The 17,956-nt window shown below is 38.0% G+C and overlaps 1 protein-coding gene across 1 annotated transcript in view; it reads left to right on the top strand.

Moving 5' to 3' along the window:
- Positions 1–17,680, top strand: part of gk5 (glycerol kinase 5) — a 75,293-nt gene extending 57,613 nt beyond the window's left edge. The window contains exons 9-16 of the mRNA XM_059993808.1: positions 1,480–1,540; positions 4,031–4,157; positions 5,515–5,619; positions 8,257–8,351; positions 12,923–13,026; positions 14,580–14,639; positions 14,865–14,998; positions 16,016–17,680. Of these exons, the coding sequence (XP_059849791.1) occupies positions 1,480–1,540; positions 4,031–4,157; positions 5,515–5,619; positions 8,257–8,351; positions 12,923–13,026; positions 14,580–14,639; positions 14,865–14,998; positions 16,016–16,173 (844 nt within the window). The 3' untranslated portion in view covers positions 16,174–17,680. The remainder of the gene's footprint in view (positions 1–1,479; positions 1,541–4,030; positions 4,158–5,514; positions 5,620–8,256; positions 8,352–12,922; positions 13,027–14,579; positions 14,640–14,864; positions 14,999–16,015) is intronic.
- Positions 17,681–17,956: the final 276 nt, after the last annotated feature.

Here is a 17,956-nt window from a genome sequence, read left to right on the forward strand (position 1 = left end):
GGTGGTGGATCCTGATCATGGATGCCATGTAGATGTCAAATTCTTGAATCAGAATCAAGTTTTTTTTTTGATCACTGGCCTGTCATGAACTTTGTTGTTTTGCAGCAGCAGTTCAGTGCCATTTATAAAGATAGCTATAAATTACATTAAGAATACATAGAAAAAAAAGTGTAAAGAGAACAGAGTAGTGCTTATTGGTTCATGGGCCATTCAGAGATCCAATGGCAGAGGAGAAGCTGTTCTTAAAACATTGAGAGTTGTGCTTACATGCTCCTTGAAGGTAGTAATGAGAAGAGGGCATGTCTGGGTGGTGGCTGCTGCCTCTTTGAGGTTATTTCCTTTTGAAGATGTCCTCAATGGTAGGAAGACTTGGTGCCCATGATGGAGCTGGCTGAGTTTACAACCCATACCAGGCATGATGCAACCTGTCATAATGCTCTCCATGGTACATCTGTAGAAACTTGCAAGAGTCTTTGACACACCAAATCTCCTCAAACTCCTAATACATCCACTGGCATGCCACCATCGTAATTGCCTCAATATGTTGGTATTAGTGATGCAAGGTTGGTGATGCGACACCACTCAGCAAGCACTTGGGAATGAAATTCAAACACGAGGAAATCTGCAGATGCTGGAAATTCAAGCAACACACACAAAATGTTGGTGGAACTCAGCAGGCCAGGCAGCATCTATAGAGAGAAGCACTGTCTAAAAGGGAGAAACTCACTGACTTTTCTCCCCTTGTCAGATTTTGGTTCTGTTTTCCCTGGCTAGATCCTTGATGCTGTTTAGAAGTCAAATTTGGATTGTTCTTTGTCTTCCTCTATTACTAACCTAAGGTACCACTTTCTGTTGATTAAACTTATCCAGGTGTTTTCACACAGTCTTACACATTCCCCAGTACCAGATCCAGCAATGCCTCTTCTAGCCATGTTGTTAACATTTTCGTCAAGGAAGATTGCCTAATCACATTTAAACGTCTTCCTACTCTTTTTTTTACTTTGACGTTATTTCAGCTACCATTTTATTTGATATTAAGGTCGACTCCGTTTGAACAAATTGCTGTAATTGCTTCGGAGATTTGTTGCTGACTATTTGGAAATGTAAATAATATCCCCAGTAATTCTCATTATATTTGTCCTACCGTTGCCTCTCAAGGAGTGGCCACCTTTCCAAAACCTCACTGTCTACACGTATCAGTTTTGCCACCCCACCTTTTTGTTCATTTAAAAGATACTCATCAGACCTTTTACTGATTGAACTCATCTCATCCTCATTGTTTTTGCACCTTTTTCTGTCGATGCCTCGATGTCATATTCCAACATGGCTGTTTATAATTCCTTGACTGAAATTTGTGTTAAATAAGATGCTTTGAAGAAAAAGCCTGACACAGATTTTTAACTTGATATTGAAACATTATGTATTTGTATAATATAATTCCCGACTCAAATTAATGTACTTTTGCTTCCAATATTTTAGCTGCAAATTTGGTTATACTGATCGAAGTATATTTGGTACTCCTATTCCAATAATGGCTTTGGTGAGTACAGATATGTTTAATACTCAAATAGTATTTCTATTGGCTCTAGAGTACTAGCATAAAATCCAATTATCAGTGCCAAGTATTCTGGTTACTTGGAAGTTCGTTGTGACAATTTTTCAAATCAATTTGAAAATTGCCACAAGCTCTTGAACCAGTTTCCTAACAGAGATCCTGTGTTGTCATTACATCTGACACCTTGAGCTAGTGCAATTAATCAATACGTGAGAAAAAATCTGTAACATTGACTCTGTTCTCTTTCTGGTGATGAGAGGTTTTGGCGTTTCCATTTTTGTTTCAGATTTGCAGCATTTGCATCTTTTTCTCTGGTAACCTCCTGGAGTACTGGTGAAAGGTCATCAGATGTAGGAGTAGAGTTTGGCCCATAATTCTGACCCACCTGATCTTGCCTGATTTATTATTCCACTCGATCCCATTCTCCTGCCTTCTCCCTGAAACATTTGATGCCCTTACAATCAAAGCCTATCAACCTCTGCTTTAAATATATCCAATGGCTTGCTCAAAGAATTCCAACAGATTTGGTTGTCGTGTACCTCCAAGTACCCTGAAACGTCACACTTAATAATGGACTTCAACATCTTCCCAACCACTAAGTTGGGCTAACTGACCTATAGTTTCAAAGAAGAGAAAATCTGCAGATGCTGGAAACCCGAGCAACACACACAAAATGGCTGGAGGAACCCAGCAGGCCAGGCAGCATCTAATAAAAGAGTACATTTGATGTTTTGGGCTGAAACCCTTCAGCAGGATGCAATTTCCTTTCTTCTGCCTCCCTCCCTTGTTTAAGAGAGTGACATTTGCAATTTTCCAGTCCTCCAGAAGCAAGTGATTCTTGAAAGATCATTACTAATGCCTCCACAAATCTCTTTAGCTACCTGTTTCAGAACCTTGGGACAAATTCAGTCTGCTCCAGGTGACTTAACTACCTTCAAATCTTTCAGTTTCCCAATCACCTTCTCCTTGGTAATTGCAACTACACTCACTTCTGCCACTGACATTCAAATTTATGGCATACTGCCAATGTCTTCCACAGTGAAGACTGATGCAAAATATTATTAAGTTTGTTCACCATTTCTTTATCCGCCTCTCCCCCCATTTCTATCTCTCCAGTGTCATTTTCTAGTGATCTGATATTCATTCTCACCTCTTTTACCCTTTATATATCTGGGAAAAAAAAACTGTTATCCTCTTTTATATTATTGGCTAGCTCATCTTTTCTCTCCTTGTGGCTTTTTAGTTGCATTCTGTTGCATCTTGAAAACTTCCCAAACCTCGAACTTCCCACTGTATTTTGCTGTATTATATGGCCTCTCTTGATTTTATGTTATGTTGCATTGTAACTGTCAGTTCGCAATGTTACGAATTTTAGAGTCATTGATGATTTTCAGGAGTCTTTATTCCTTCAATGAAATGTTTGTTTGGAAATTGTCGTCATCGTTCAATGTTTGGATTATCTTTTGTGTTAAACCCATCACCCCTGCTGGGGAATAGGCCACCGATACTAGCTCACCTGAGTCCTGTGTCCTGGGCTCGTCATTCAAATTGTTCCCTGCTGTGTCCTCTCCTATGGATGAGGTCTTTGGAGCTTCTATTAGTGTTTCTGTATCTCTGGGTTTTTACAGAATGTAGTTGCTAGCCCCATGCCCAACCCTCCTCCTTTCAGCCATTCTTGGCACTGCCCATGGTAGAGTTAGATTATCTGTGGAGGGAATTAAATGATTACATTCAGCAGTCGCCTTCTGAGTCAGACAAAAGACTCAGAAGAAACTGCACGTGCGAGCCTATGTCCTGCCCCCAACTTTTTCACCTGGATTGCTTCTTCCTCTCTGGTTCCACCTGTCACCTGCAGCCTCTATCCCACTCCCTTTGTACTAGTACTGTACATATTGACAGCTTTTCCTGTTCCCTCTCGGGGTCTCAATCTAAACGTCGACTTGTGCCTTTTCCCTCCACTGTTGCTGATTGACCTATTGAGATCCGCTTGTGCTTCTGAGCCACCAGCTTGTCTTGTGTCTTTTCCTGTCACGTTGAATGGTTGGTTTCTGAGGGAAACTCAGAAAGTATGCTGCGGGGTGGGGGGGGGGGGGGGAGGGAGGGGAACTTCTCTCCTTGTAGTGCTTGTTATATATAGTCCAATGAATGGAAAATATTCCTCTGGAGTAGGTAAGCGGAAGATTAACAAGATAGACACTAATCTTCGATCACCAGTAATAACTACGTGCTGTTGATGGCTGCCAGTCAAATAGGTTGGCGTTTAATTGATGCCATTGATTTAATTCAAACCAAACATGCAGATATAAGGAAATGGGTAACTGACTTGTACAGTTCATGGAGGAGACCAAACATTAGTCTCTTCCATTTTCCCCTAGTGAAGATAAAGGAAAAAGGAGTGTACAGAGTTAGGGGTGTTAAGTGGCAAGTAGTTTCACAGCAACGTGGGCACATCTGATGTGTTTTCTCCTTTGCCAGGCAGCAGATCAGCAAGCAGCCATGTTTGGGGAATGCTGCTTTGAACCAGGCGATGTGAAGCTCACCATGGGGACTGGCACTTTCATGTCTATCAATACTGGAACTAAACCTCATACATCTGTAACAGGTACGCAGTCGTACTTCAGCCACAGCTGGACGCTCAGCACCAGATTTAGTATCGTGACCAGTGGTGTGAAATTTGTTGTTTTGCAACAGCTGTATAATGTTAAGACATAAAATGTAGAAATTACAAAGAGTAGTGGCTCAAAAATAATGAAGTAGCGTTTATTGGTTCACGGACCTCTCCGAAACCTGGCAATAGGGAAGAAGTTGTTTCTAAATCATTGAGTATAGGCCTTCGGTCATCTGTACTACTTTCCTGATACTGGTAATGAGACAAGGGCTTGAGGGTCCTTAATAATGAGTGCTGTCTCTTGAAGATAGCCTCAATGGTGGGGAGGGTCTGTGCTCGCGATGGAGCAGGTTGAGAATGCAAACCTTTTCAGCCTCCTTGTGATCCTGTGATTTGAGCCACCATTTCAATCTTCATTCCTACCACTTAGAATTCATTCACTGAGGTGCCATTTCTTTGTTCTCAGTGATATTTTCTTCCATTTCTTAATGTCAAATGCTTGGATTTATCTTTTAAGTCTTTTTATTTTTTACCTGGGAGTTTTACAATTCTCTTTAATGTTCCTAACACATTTACACTCATACTTTGTCATTCCTCTTCATCAAACTCCTCTGTGTGTGTGTGTTTCTTTTTACAGAATGCTAAACTGATCCAATCCACTTTTGCTTTCAATTTTATATCCCTCATCTTTGCATCTAATACAACTCTAACTTTTGTTAGCACTTACAGGCTTGCTTCTCCTTCTGTGTTTTTAAAAAAAAAACAATTTGTATTCTCCATTTATTCCCTTGTCCAGCCACGGTTATGTTTTGTAATGATCTCCTCTGTTTTACAATTTTCATTCTTTCAGGGTTCTTTTCTATCCTTCTGGTGATTTTACTAAATTTGAATGAATCTAAAATAATTTGGGCTTAAAAACTTTTGAAATTTTATACTTATTTTTCATTTGTCTGATTTTTTTCCTCTGCATCACCTGGAGTCTTTCCTGGTCTGCATGTGCATGACTAATGTTCATTGCGTCCACCTAAATGGTAGCCATTCTGATTGGACATTGAAATGACCTTGAGAGTGAAGCTGAAATTCCTGGAAGTAGTTTAAGAATTTGGAGTTGGTGGTTGTATGCTGTGTCGGTGCAAAATGTGCAGGGACCCTTCCAGGCTGCCCCCATCACATTGTTAGGTTTTGTTGGTTGTTAATGTAAAGCGCCTTTCACAGTATGTTTCAATGTACATGTGATAAGCAAATGAATCTGAATATTGGCCAGTCACGTATAAGATGAATCTGGAGTACCACATTACTGAAAGGGCAGAAACTGAAACAGGCGCCCTGATGTTTTACTTTATTAATACAGGACTTTATCCGTTGGTTGGCTGGAAAATTGGATCTGAAGTAACATATATTGCAGAAGGAAATGCTGCTGATACGGGTAAAGTGATCCAATGGGCACAACAGCTAGGTAAGGAGCTATGTTGCTGTGTGTGCATTTTTTTTGGAGGGAAGACTGTTTGCTTTAACTTTGTTATACTCTCAGTACAGTTGTCTTTCAGTCTATAAAATTTGTTGTTTAAGTATCTATTGGATCAATAAATATTGACATTTTAATGTGAGGAATCTTTCTTTGTGCTTCTGCTTCTATCATTTGGTTTGTGAATATTCTTACGTCAAGTTGAGGCATGTGCATGCAGGGAAACGCCTCAATCTCCTGGATTTCTCTGTCCATTTTATTTATTTCAAGAGTTAAATGCAGGACGAGGATCCTCATCCACAGCGGCATTTTTTTTTCTAATTGTTAATTCAGAAGATTTTTCCTTCCAATGAGTTATTTTTAATGTAAAATCAGTCTTGTACATTTTTTTCTTCCTCACTAGTTCCTACACATATCAAGTCAGTGACAGATATTCAGCATTTGCTGTAAAGGTTGTAAGGTGTATGTCAGTTCAGATAAGTGAGAAACATCTTCTTTCCCAATAGCAGTTTGGAATTCACATTCTTTTGGAAAGGTAGTTAGTACTTTGCCTCATCAGAAAAACACTATTAATATTTGATACTCTGTGTACTTCTGCAATTGTGTCAACAGGACTGGGGATCATTGATATTTGACTTGAATTCAGAATGAGCGGTTGTTGCTGTCAGTTTTTCAAAGCTGTAACATCAGTTGCTCATAGCTTTGCCGTCATTGCACCTATAACACATCCCCACTGATGATTTTCTACCATGTACCAAATGCATTATCCTTGTTTCTCTCCCACCCTATTGTTTTGCTCCTAAATGTACAGAATTACATTTTTTTTTAAACATACATTGTTTTTTTTAAAAATCATTCACTTTATTTGTGTATTTTCATATTGGGCATTATCTTGGTGACCATAAAAAAAAATCTCCCTATTTGCCCCTTTCAGAATTCTAACTTCTCAAGCTACACATTGATCTCCAGTCCAATCATTTGTAAAAGTACTTGCAATTACTTCTCACTGGAAAAACTGACCTACCTCACCATATAATCTTCCTCAATCCAATTTGCGGTCCTGCCTGTACGCCATTCTCACCTCCCTCTCCTGCATTGAATCTTACAATTGACTTTTTGAAAGTGTACACAAAATGCCTTTCCCAAGAGAATATGCCTGGACTTTCACAGGGAGTGTTAATTTTTTTTTCAAATGGAGATAAACATCTCCAAAAGTCCCAGGTAGTACATTTCCAATGGTTTTTGTAATTCCTCCTGCAATAAAATGCATATGCATTGATGTTTTGAAATTACTGACTTGAGTGCGTGGAATGGGCTGCCTTCAATTGTGGTGGAGGCAGATACAACAGGGTCTTTTGGTTAGGTACATGGAGCTTAGAAAAATAGAGGGCTTATGTGTAACCTTAGTAATGTCTAAGGTAGGGACATGTTCGGCACAACTTTGTGGGCTGAAGGGCCTGTATTGTCCTGTAGGTTTTCCATGTTTCTGTGAGTGTTGTCTTCTATATACTATACATCAAATATCTTTCCTTTTTCACAAAAGCTACACTTCTCTCATTTTTTCTTTTGAATCTCTTCTGTATCTTTCATAACCTTATGGTTTCTGGTAATGCACAAAATTCAGTGCATCTTGCTACATCCTTAAAAGATCATATTGTTAGACATGGTTCCTGAAATCCACTGACTGAACATCCACATCCATACATGTGGTTTGTTTATTTTATGAAAACAATTTTTCCATGTAAATATTTGTGTTCAGTCTTCCCATCTGAAAATGAGCTCCTTTCCAAACCATTGTTGTGTATCAAAAAAACTTTGTAATGATGCTTGTTCAGAAACTGGTTTGTTAACACTGGCATATGTCGTGAAATCTGTTGTTTTTAGGTAGCAGTATTTTCAAGACAAAAATTTACTGTAAGTTACAATTTTTTTTAAATGGAGCCGAAGAGGCATTCGAGATGAGGTAGTAAATTGGATTAGACATTGGCTTTACAGGAGAAGCTGGAGTGGTAGTAGATTGTTGGTTCTCTGACTGGAGGCCTGTAACTAGTGGTATACTGCAGGTACCGTAGTGGTTAGTACAATGCTTTACAGTACCAGCCACCCGGGTTCCATTCCTGAAGCTGTAAGGAGTTTGTACGTTATCCCCGTGATCACATGGGTTTCGTCCAAGTGCACCGGTTTCCTCCCACTGTCCAACTGGTTAGTCAGTTGATTGGTCATTGTAAATTTTTCTGTGGTTAGGCTGGGGTTAAGTTGGGGGTTGCTGGGCAGCATGACTTGAAGGCCTGGAAGGGCTTATTCCATGCTGTTTCTCAATAAATAAACAAACAGATAGCTAATAGTCTGCCTTCCTGTGCTGCTTCTCCTGTGATAACATTAGCTAATAAAAATCTATTACAATGGTGAACAGTGAAGTTCTCCGGACAATCCACGATCTTGCTTTCGTTAGCTCCCTGAGTAAGACAACTAAATTTTGACTTAGGTTTGGGAAATAGTGTCTTCAATTTCATGTGATTTTTTTATGATTAACGAAAGAAAGCTGCTTTTCCCTTGGCTGTAGACTAGATGGTGTTTAAGCTGATGTTCCATCCCAACTTCTCTAACGTCATCCTCTTGTCATTCCAGGTTTGTTCTCTGACGTTACTGAAACCGAAAAGATGGCGCAAGAAGTCCAAGATTCAGATGGTGTATTTTTTGTTCCAGCATTCAGTGGATTACAGGTAAATTTGCATAACATACAAGTTGTCCACCGCATAATGCATTATTTCAAAAATGTTCATAATTCACTTTGTGCAATCAATGCCTGCATTGGACTTTGTTTTATTGTGAGAGTGTTCCACATTTGAATTTGGAAATTGGTAGGTTTTTCAAAGAAAATTAATGACATAAATTACATGCTAATAGGAAAGACGCTAGACAAGTCTGCTACTGTTTGATCAGCTTTGTTTTTCATTGCTCCTCAGTTTTTTTTTACAATTGAATCAGCCTACAATTAAAGCATCTTCCTTTCACTGCTGCATCGTCATTCATAATTTGGCTGATCTCCACGCCCACCTCCATTTTCCTGTACAGTATATGTTCTAGTCTGGTCTATCTAGGTCTGTAATGTCCAGCTTGTTCAAGTTTAATTGTCATTCAACGTGGTCTTTTCAGCTCGAAGTATCGTTATCTGGGGTCAATGGGAAGAACACAGTCTCATACAGCAGATGTTCTTGCAATTGTACTTACAGTCACAAAATAGTACTAGCACAAGTCCCTGAGTGGCATGCCAGAAGACTGATGGAGTCTAGGACAGTGTCTACCTTCTACCAAAGTATTTGGAGATACTTTTCTTGGAGGATTTTCTTCAAGTGTTGGATACATTTTTATAATAACTTGGGGTTCAAAAAAAACCCAAAGGGAGAACAATTTCAGCTTGATTGACATGATATAATTAACATGCTGATCAATGATTGAAGTTTTTTTATTATTTACATGTTATTTGTTACAATTCCAATATTTTTATTGATGTGTAGGGTTTTGCACAAAGAATAGTTTTTTGGTTAAGATACAGACTTGCATTCAAACGGTTAGATCAAAAAAGAGGTCAGAAAAATAATTAAATGTTGAAGTTTACCAACCTCTTTAGCTAGACTGCCGACAATTCAAGGTGACATGAAAGTATTAATCATCTACACATTAGATGATTAGTCATGCATCAATTTCATGCTGAAATTAGTCATGCATCACCATTTTATCCTCTTCCTTAATTTGAAAAGCTGGAATTCCCTATCCAATGCTCTGTTACGGAAGCAGATAATGATAAAGGCTGCAGTGGTCCAGAGTAACTGAAGTTGGGCAATAACCGTGGTCTTGTTGATGTTTCCCAAACTCTGCGACCACGTATCCATTGCTCAAAGAAATTGCAGAGCACTTGAATATTTGTTAACATTGGTTACAATGATATTGATGCAACTTGTTAAATAAAAATGACAGGTTTTATTTTGTTTCTTTTTTACTCTCATCCCTTCAAATTGGAAGGCAATGGACTCTGAATTTGAAATGTACAATACAAGGTAATTTCTACCTTAATGTGTGCTGATACAGAGTATTAACAGAAATACTTTTTAGTGATGTGTAACTGTACTTTACAATACAACGTAAAGCTTGTTCCATACACTCACCCCCCCCCCATGTGGAAAAAGTTGCCCCTCAAGTCCCCTTTGAAATGCTTCCTCCTCACTCTAAATCTATTACCCCGAGTTTTGGACTCCCTTATACAATGCACAATATACTTTTCCTCTACAAAGTTTAAGTGTGTGAACACAGTCTCGATCTCATGAATTGTGACCACAATTCACCATGCATCAATAATTCCTGTAAGACTGTAAGTCCTAGCCTCTAACACTAAATGAAGAATAATTAGTAGACACTATTATTCACTTTCAGTGAGGGGTTTTGGAAGCTGGCAACATGTATTATAAGATTACACTGAAAGCCAGATGGTATTTATGAAGTTGGAGAATAAAATTGAGAGTGACAGAGCAATACAGTGCAGATACAGGTCCTATGACCCAATGAGTCCATACTGACCACAGTGTTCACACAGCTAGTCTCAATTTCCTGTGTATGACCCATATTCCTCTAAGCCCCACACCTTCATCTACTAATCCAATTGCTTCTTAAATGATCCTATTATTCCGGTTTCATCTACTTCTAGCAGCTTGTTCCATACACTCACCCCCTCCCCCCGTGTGGAAAAAGTTGCCCCTCAAGTCCCTTTGAAATCCTAACCCCTCACTCTAAATCTATTACCCCGAGTTTTGAACTCCCTTACCCTGAGAAAAGATTTTTACCATACACCTTATCTATGTCTCTCATAATTTTAAACATTTCTCTAAGGTCACCCCTCATTCTCTTATGATGCAAGTGCTAAAGCCCCAGCCTAGTCAACTTCTCCCTTCAGTCCCTCCAGTACTGGCAACATCCTTGTTCGTATATCTATTCTGCACCTTCTCCAGTTCAACCAAATCTTTCCAATAATAGGGTGACCAGAGCTGTGGCCTCAACAATGTCTGGTAGAGCTGCAACATGCACGCAACATGCCACTTTATTAGGTACACCTGTACACCTTGTTAATGCAAATATCTAATCAGCCAATCATGTGGCAGCAATTCATTGGATAAAAGCATATCGATGTAGTCAAGATTCAGCTGATGGGAAGAAATGTGAGCTAAGTGACTTTGACTGCGGCATGGATGTTGATGCCAGACAGGACGGTTTGAGTATTTCAGGAACCACTGATCTCCTGGGATTTTCATGCACAACAGTCCCTGTATATTACAGATTATGGTGCAAAAGACATCCAGTCAGCAATGGTTCTGTGGGTAAAAACACCTTGTTAATGAAAAAGGTCAAAGGGGAATGGTCAGACTGGTTTAATCTGACAGGAAGGTGACAGTAACTCGAATAACCACATGTCACAACAGTGATGTGTTCAAGAGCATCTCTGAACACACAGATCATCGAACCTTGAAATGGATGGGCTACAACAGCAGCAAACCATGAACATACACTCAGTGGCTACTTTACTAAGTAAAGGAGGTAACTAATAAAGTGGCTACTGAGTGTAATGTCCCAGCTGCTATACTCAGTTTCCTGACTGAAGGCCGGAAGGCTAAGTGCTTTTTTCTCCACACTATCTACTTGTGACTTTGCTTCCAACAAACTTTTCACTTGTATTCCTAAGTCCTGTTCCATTACACTCCCTGGTGCCCAACCATTGATAGGAGAAGTCCCACACTGGTTTGACTACAAAATGCATCACCTCACACTAAAATGAAGTGAAATCCATTTGTCACTCCTCAGCCCATTTGCTTTCCTGATCGAGATCCCCTTCACATCTACGATAACCCTCTTCACTATCAGCCGCCTTTCCTAAATGTGTAATCTGCTAATCAAGCCTTGTGCAACCACATCCAAATCATTTATATGAATAACAAGGGTCCCAACAGCACCCTTTGGTACACACAAGTCGCCAGACTCCCTTCCAACACTGAAATCCAATCCTGAGTTCATCTGCCTTGCCTCTTAAACCTTAGCATTGAAATAAATGCAACTTGACTGAGTATTCACACAAGTTTTCAAGACATAAACTTGTATTATCCTCATTTCATCTCCCTTAGAGTTGGACAGTACAGACCATGCCAACACTAACATTTTTTTTTGCTCATGTACATTAATCATCCTATTTGTCTGCCTTTTATGTCCTGCTTATTCAAATGCCTGTCTGAATGTTTCTTAAACATAATGATTGTCTCTGACTCCACCACCACCTGGTACTGAAATTGGTACCCACTACAGGGATCTGTGGTATGACATGACAGGGCAAGTTTTGAGAAGGGTTACCAGTGAATCAGAACAATTCTCACAGCTGACAAAGCAGATGGTAGTTAACGTGGAATACAGATTACATTTAATCACTTAACAGCGAGTGATGCAAAGACTGGGTTTTTCCACATGGGAGTAACAAATACAAGCCTTCAAATAATTTTTTTTGAGTCCACAAATTTGCTTGCAACAACTTTTAATTATTTCTCAATTGTTCTTTCTTTGGAAGTGAGTCTTGATGGTACTAATAGCCATTTGGCTCACATGAGCAGAAACTGAACCCGTTTGCTACTTGATGCTTCTGGCATTATAAATGCTCTATATAGTGTCACGTACTGCTTAAGTATGTAACAGAGGAAATGGATATTAGGCAAGACTTGGGATCAAACTGTACTTTCCCATACCTTTGTAGCATATGAGCAGTGCCCACTCTGCCAGACTGAACATTGCACCTGCTCAACTGTGCAAGATCAACAGAGTAATGATCAGATCTGGGGCTGTCTTGGTGCTTTAACAACAAATTCAACTGCGGCATGGAGAGTATTTCAATTGCTGTTTAAGTGTTTGCTAAAGCACATATCCACTGTTTTCTGTAGCCTTAAGACAACAGAATTAAGCCATTCAGCCCATCAAATCTGCTCCAAATTGGTTGAATCAGCCATGAATTAGTTGCTGAGGACTGTGTAATAGTTTGGGGGTTGTGCACAGTGAAATGATCTCATAATATTATTCACATGGCATATACATAGGAGTGTGATACTTTGAGCTGATCTACCTTTTAATTTATACATCTGACAACATTAATTTAAAAAAATTCAAACTTTCTGTGTTGTCTACCACTCTGCTTTCTCTGTCAGTCGGTAGATGTGAATTACTGGTATTGAACTACATCTTTTACTGTGCTGTGTTTTATTTTGGCCAGGCTCCTTTAAACGATCCTAATGCGTGTGCATCATTTATGGGACTGAAACCTTCAACAACTAAAATTCATCTGGTTCGAGCAATATTGGAATCCATAGCTTTCAGGTGTGTGGAAACAAGCCGAAGATGTTATTTATTTGAACACTTCTGTGAGGAAGTAAAAGTACTTCTGGACTGTAATCATTATTGTATATTATGTATTAGCAAGCTCTTTAAATGTTAAAATTTAATGATAGAGCCCAATTTTAGGTAATTGGCTTTTGGAGTGAACCTTTTTTTCCCTTTGGTATTGGATGTTTTTGTGGATTTGAAGTTATATCACAAGAACAGGCTGTATTGCCAGTGTCAAATGTACTAGAAGAAGGTTAAAGGAGAGGTAAAGGAAATCACTATTACTACAAGTTGGAGGGATCAGGAATTCTCTCCTTGTGATGGTGTTTAGAGTAAAAAAAAATCAAAGAGTTGGGTTCACGCTGGAAGACTGTATGTAAGTAGACCCTTTGGACCAATTCGTCCTTCTGACCAAGGTGCCTTTGTTCACTAATCCCTTTTGATCAGTATCTCCCTAAACCAGGGGTTCCCAACCTGGTGTCCATGGACCCCTCAGTTAATGGTAGTGGTCCGTGGCATAAAAATGATCGGAACCCCTTAGATGAACAGTCTTTCCTTTCCCTGTTGCTGCTGGGTAGCTTTTTTATTAAACTGCTACATGCACAATGTCCACTTCCAGTATTGTGAATTCTTTTATGATTCTGCAGAGAAACCACTTTATGATTGTCTTCATTTCCAAATGCTAAACTGCAAATTTACAACCCTAGTCTTTGGCCAGATATTTAGTCCATGATCAACGTACCTCTAAACCATTCTGGATTTTATTTCCAGAACAAAAAGCAATAAGGAATTATTGAGACTGACCATTTTGAGCCATTCATCTGGCCACAGCTCTCTGAACAATGATTGTTATGTTGCAGTTCCAGGTCTCAAACTTCCATAAATTCTAATCGTATACGCACATGATTAGCATGTACCCATGTGGTTTTTTGTTTGCTCGCAGATCATCCTTTACTGGAATGCAGACTTGGGACCGAGTTCTATCATTACTGCTGAAGCTGCTCTTGTTAACATAATTCCATTATTTCCTTCCACGTAACTCCCAATAATGATTCTTCATACAGATCATCTGCTCTAGTTTTGCAATAGAACTTGGCCAGAAGTCTGTTAGTTTTCTGGATCTTTTCCTCCTCCATTGGAAGATTACTACAAGTTGGGAAATGTGTAATCTCCTTATTAAATTTAATGTACTTTCTTGTCACAGTGATGACCGGCAGTCTTACTTGTGGAAATATAAACTTAAAACATACCAGACAAATATAACTGCACTCCAGCTGTTGGCATATGCAGAACCGCTTCACATAAGCCATTGCAACCTTCTGACATGCAGGAAATTTGAATCTGTTGCTTTTAATGGTAAAATTCCACAGCAAATATGTACCATGCTTCCCAATCTTGCTTAAAAGGCAGGTAATATCTAGACTCGCAAGTGAACAAAATTTGAAAATACTCTAAATTTTATTGGTGCTTTAAAGAATAATTTAACATTTTCTCTAAATCCTTTCCATATTAGTGACATTTTTGACATGTTTGTTTTGTGTACATAGGAACAAGCAACTATATGATACAATGCTGAGAGAAATCCACATTCCAATTACACGTATCAGGTATTTATTTGAATTTCAGAGCATTGTTTTTAGTGGGTTTTTTTGCACAATCAGTTCTGAATTTTACAATTAACTCGCTAAAACTACTGATATCAATGAGCAAAATGTCCAGCATTTACTTTTAAAATGCCAAATAAATTTGTTTAACTTTTAGTTCAGTTTCTCCTGAGATGGTAGCTCTTAGTATTGCATTCCTTTTGCTGATATTTATTTTATTATATACAGAGCCGATGGTGGTATATGTAACAACCAGTTTGTCATGCAACTTACAACAGATCTGCTCACCTGTGACATTGAGAGACCTAACCAAGTAGATATGTCCTGTCTCGGGGTAGCTTTTTTAGCTGGTCTTGCCATTGGTATGTCAATTTTGAATTTGGATAACATTTTATATTAAAGTTAAAAGTAAATTTATCAAAGTACATGTATGTCATCATATACAACCTTGAGATTTACTTCCTTGAGGGCATACTCATTAAATCGATAATAGAATCATTGGAAGATCACACCAACTTGGGCGTTTGACCACAATGCAAACTACAACAAATAGTAAAAATAAAAAATATAGTAAGCAATAAATATTGAGAACATGAGACGAGTCCTTGAAAGTGAATCTATAGATTGTGGGAACATTTCAATGATTGGGGAAGTGAAGTTATCCCTACTGGTTCAAGAGCCTGATGGTTGAAGGGTAATAACAGTTCTTGAATCTGGTAGTGAGAGTCCTGAGGCTTTACCTGTGTTGGACCGGGCTATAATCACAACTTTTTTTTTAGGATTTCCTGTTCAAAAGTGTTCAAATAAAATATCAATTACTTTTGCAAATCAAACTTTATCCACCTGGTCCACTGTCAAATACTTTTGCAGGGGAGTTTCAATTGTATTGCAATTCTGATAATGCAGTTAAAACTCGACATTCAATTCATTTGTGTATACAGTACCTTGTATAAACTTTTGCATGAGATTAGCACACCAGCCACTGTTACATAGTTGAGTTGATTATGATCAATAATGGGTCTTCTATGAATGACTCCTTAATCTGTTATTTGCTTTTACAAGCAGCCAATTTGAAGAGCCTACAGTTGTTATAACTCCCTTGGTAATTAGGATGAATTTTTTTTAAATGCAAAAAGACTGCTGATACTGGAATTCTGAAATAAAGAAAATGCTGGAAATATTCAGCAGATCAGGCAACATTGTAGAGTAGGAAAGTTAATATTTCCAGTTCATGACTTTCTAGCAAAATTGATCAAATGTGATAGATCAGGGAACATGTGAATCTTGCTATCTGATATAAAAGCTTACACAACACTGATTTAATTTATTTTTTTTTACAAGATAAGAGATCTTAATAATATTGTTTAATGCTGTTACAGGATACTGGGATAGCAGAGAAGAATTAAAGAAGATTAGCTCTGTGGAAAAGATCTTCAAACCACAAGCTGTACCACATCATTATAAAACCACATTAGAAAACTGGCAAATGGCTGTAAGACGATCCATGGATTGGTACAATAAAATAAAACAGAAGTGATTTATTTTACTTGAAGATAGCACTGACAAGTTTTTTGTAAAGATTCCAAGTACACTTAAGACTTGCACTGCTAAATCTAAAGAGTGAAAATGGACTTGTGTAATTCCACCTTCAGTTTTGTTGTAGAAATTGCTGTGGGAATGCTTGCAAATGTAAAACCAATTGTGCCTCCAACAAAAGGCAAAAAAACTGAAATTCATGTTTCATTATTTCTAATTCTCCCCATGTACCATCTGCCATTACCTATAAATGGTCCTTTCAAAATGGTGAAATCTAGTCCAAGTCAATGTGACCTGTGTACAAGGGACTGGCATTGTTGACCCTTAAACTTGGGACCATTTGGTGAACATCAGGTGTTTTGCCTTTTCCACATGTTGAGTCCTTTGATTGTTGTAATCCTTGTTAATGGAAGAATATTTTGAGTTTATTTTTACTAACATTGTATTTTTAATTCCACCGTGTGACTATAATGGTGATTGCACCTCACTAGTGCTTTCAAACATTTTGGAACTTTTAAGATTGATGGAGGGGTTATATAGATGTGTTTTTTATGATGAACAACAAATAATACTTGCAAATGGCTCTCAGAGTATCAAGTATTTGAATAACTAAGTTCTTTATTTATGCCATCCAAATGATAGAATTCATATAATGAAAGTTTACAAATTACCAAAACGTGCCGTAAGCTTTTCACTATAATCAATTGTGTAGGGATTTTTTTTTGTCAAATGGAAAATAATTTGTTTAAGCAGCTGAACTATGACTTGCCAAAAAGCTATTTGGAAATGAATAGAGATGAGTTTTTTTAAATTTATAACCTTGTATGTTAAAGAAAAAATAATTTGTTAAGGTGTCAAATTTTGAATTAGTTAGATCATCTTCAAAATAGTTGAACTCTAGAAATTTAAGAAGCAGGTAATGATAAAGTTATGACAATACTTGTTAAATTCTTGGGGTTATGAAACTTAATTGAAGTAGTGACTTCATTATCTACTCTTGTTCCTGATACACTAACTTTTTTTTCCCAGTTGGTGGCCAGTGATCCACAGAAGAAGACTTTCAGTTCTAATTAGAGTCAGAGCATTTTATTTATTTTTTTTTGCTGATCCTTCATTTATATAGTAATTAAATGTAACAACATTAAAATAAATAGTGCTGCTGCTGGGAAGGATAAGATTATGATTTCTCAAATTCCTGTTGAATGCCATTGTTTAGTTTCATCCTCACATTAGGTGAGACTTTGTAGAGTAACTCCGTCTTAAATCAAAGTTCAGTGGACTCCTCATTCTGGACTTATCTTGTACAATGACTTGAACACTTAAAAACGCCAAAGCTTTCCTCTTTGGCCTCTGTCAGGAAAGAAATGTGGACTTGTTTTATTTTTAGGAGTTCCCTGCACCACACCTTTAAGAAGTATTTTAAAGATGCCTTGTGATCAAGTAAAATGTAATTTTCAGTCATTGTACTATTGTAAGGTTAAATGGTTCTGATTAAACCGGTGATTTTCTGTTTTGTTTTCTCATTCTGATTTAATGTTAATTATATCCAGGAATGCAGAGTTCTCATGAAGCATGAGGCAATGATGCCACCTACTGTTACCATTCACAGTTCTGCTTTACAATAGGTATAAAGAACACTCAATGCAGGAGTAAACAAAAGATTTAGATTTAGTGTTTTTAGTGTCCATTGGAAGTTTGTTAGTATTCCAACATAAACCAATGAAAGCCAGTTATTCTACACCAATTTCTATCAACTAACAATATGAAAGTACACATTTGTTTTT

The sequence above is a fragment of the Hypanus sabinus genome, chromosome 2 (genome assembly GCF_030144855.1).
Source record: "Hypanus sabinus isolate sHypSab1 chromosome 2, sHypSab1.hap1, whole genome shotgun sequence".
In the NCBI taxonomy this organism is placed as follows: domain Eukaryota; kingdom Metazoa; phylum Chordata; class Chondrichthyes; order Myliobatiformes; family Dasyatidae; genus Hypanus; species Hypanus sabinus.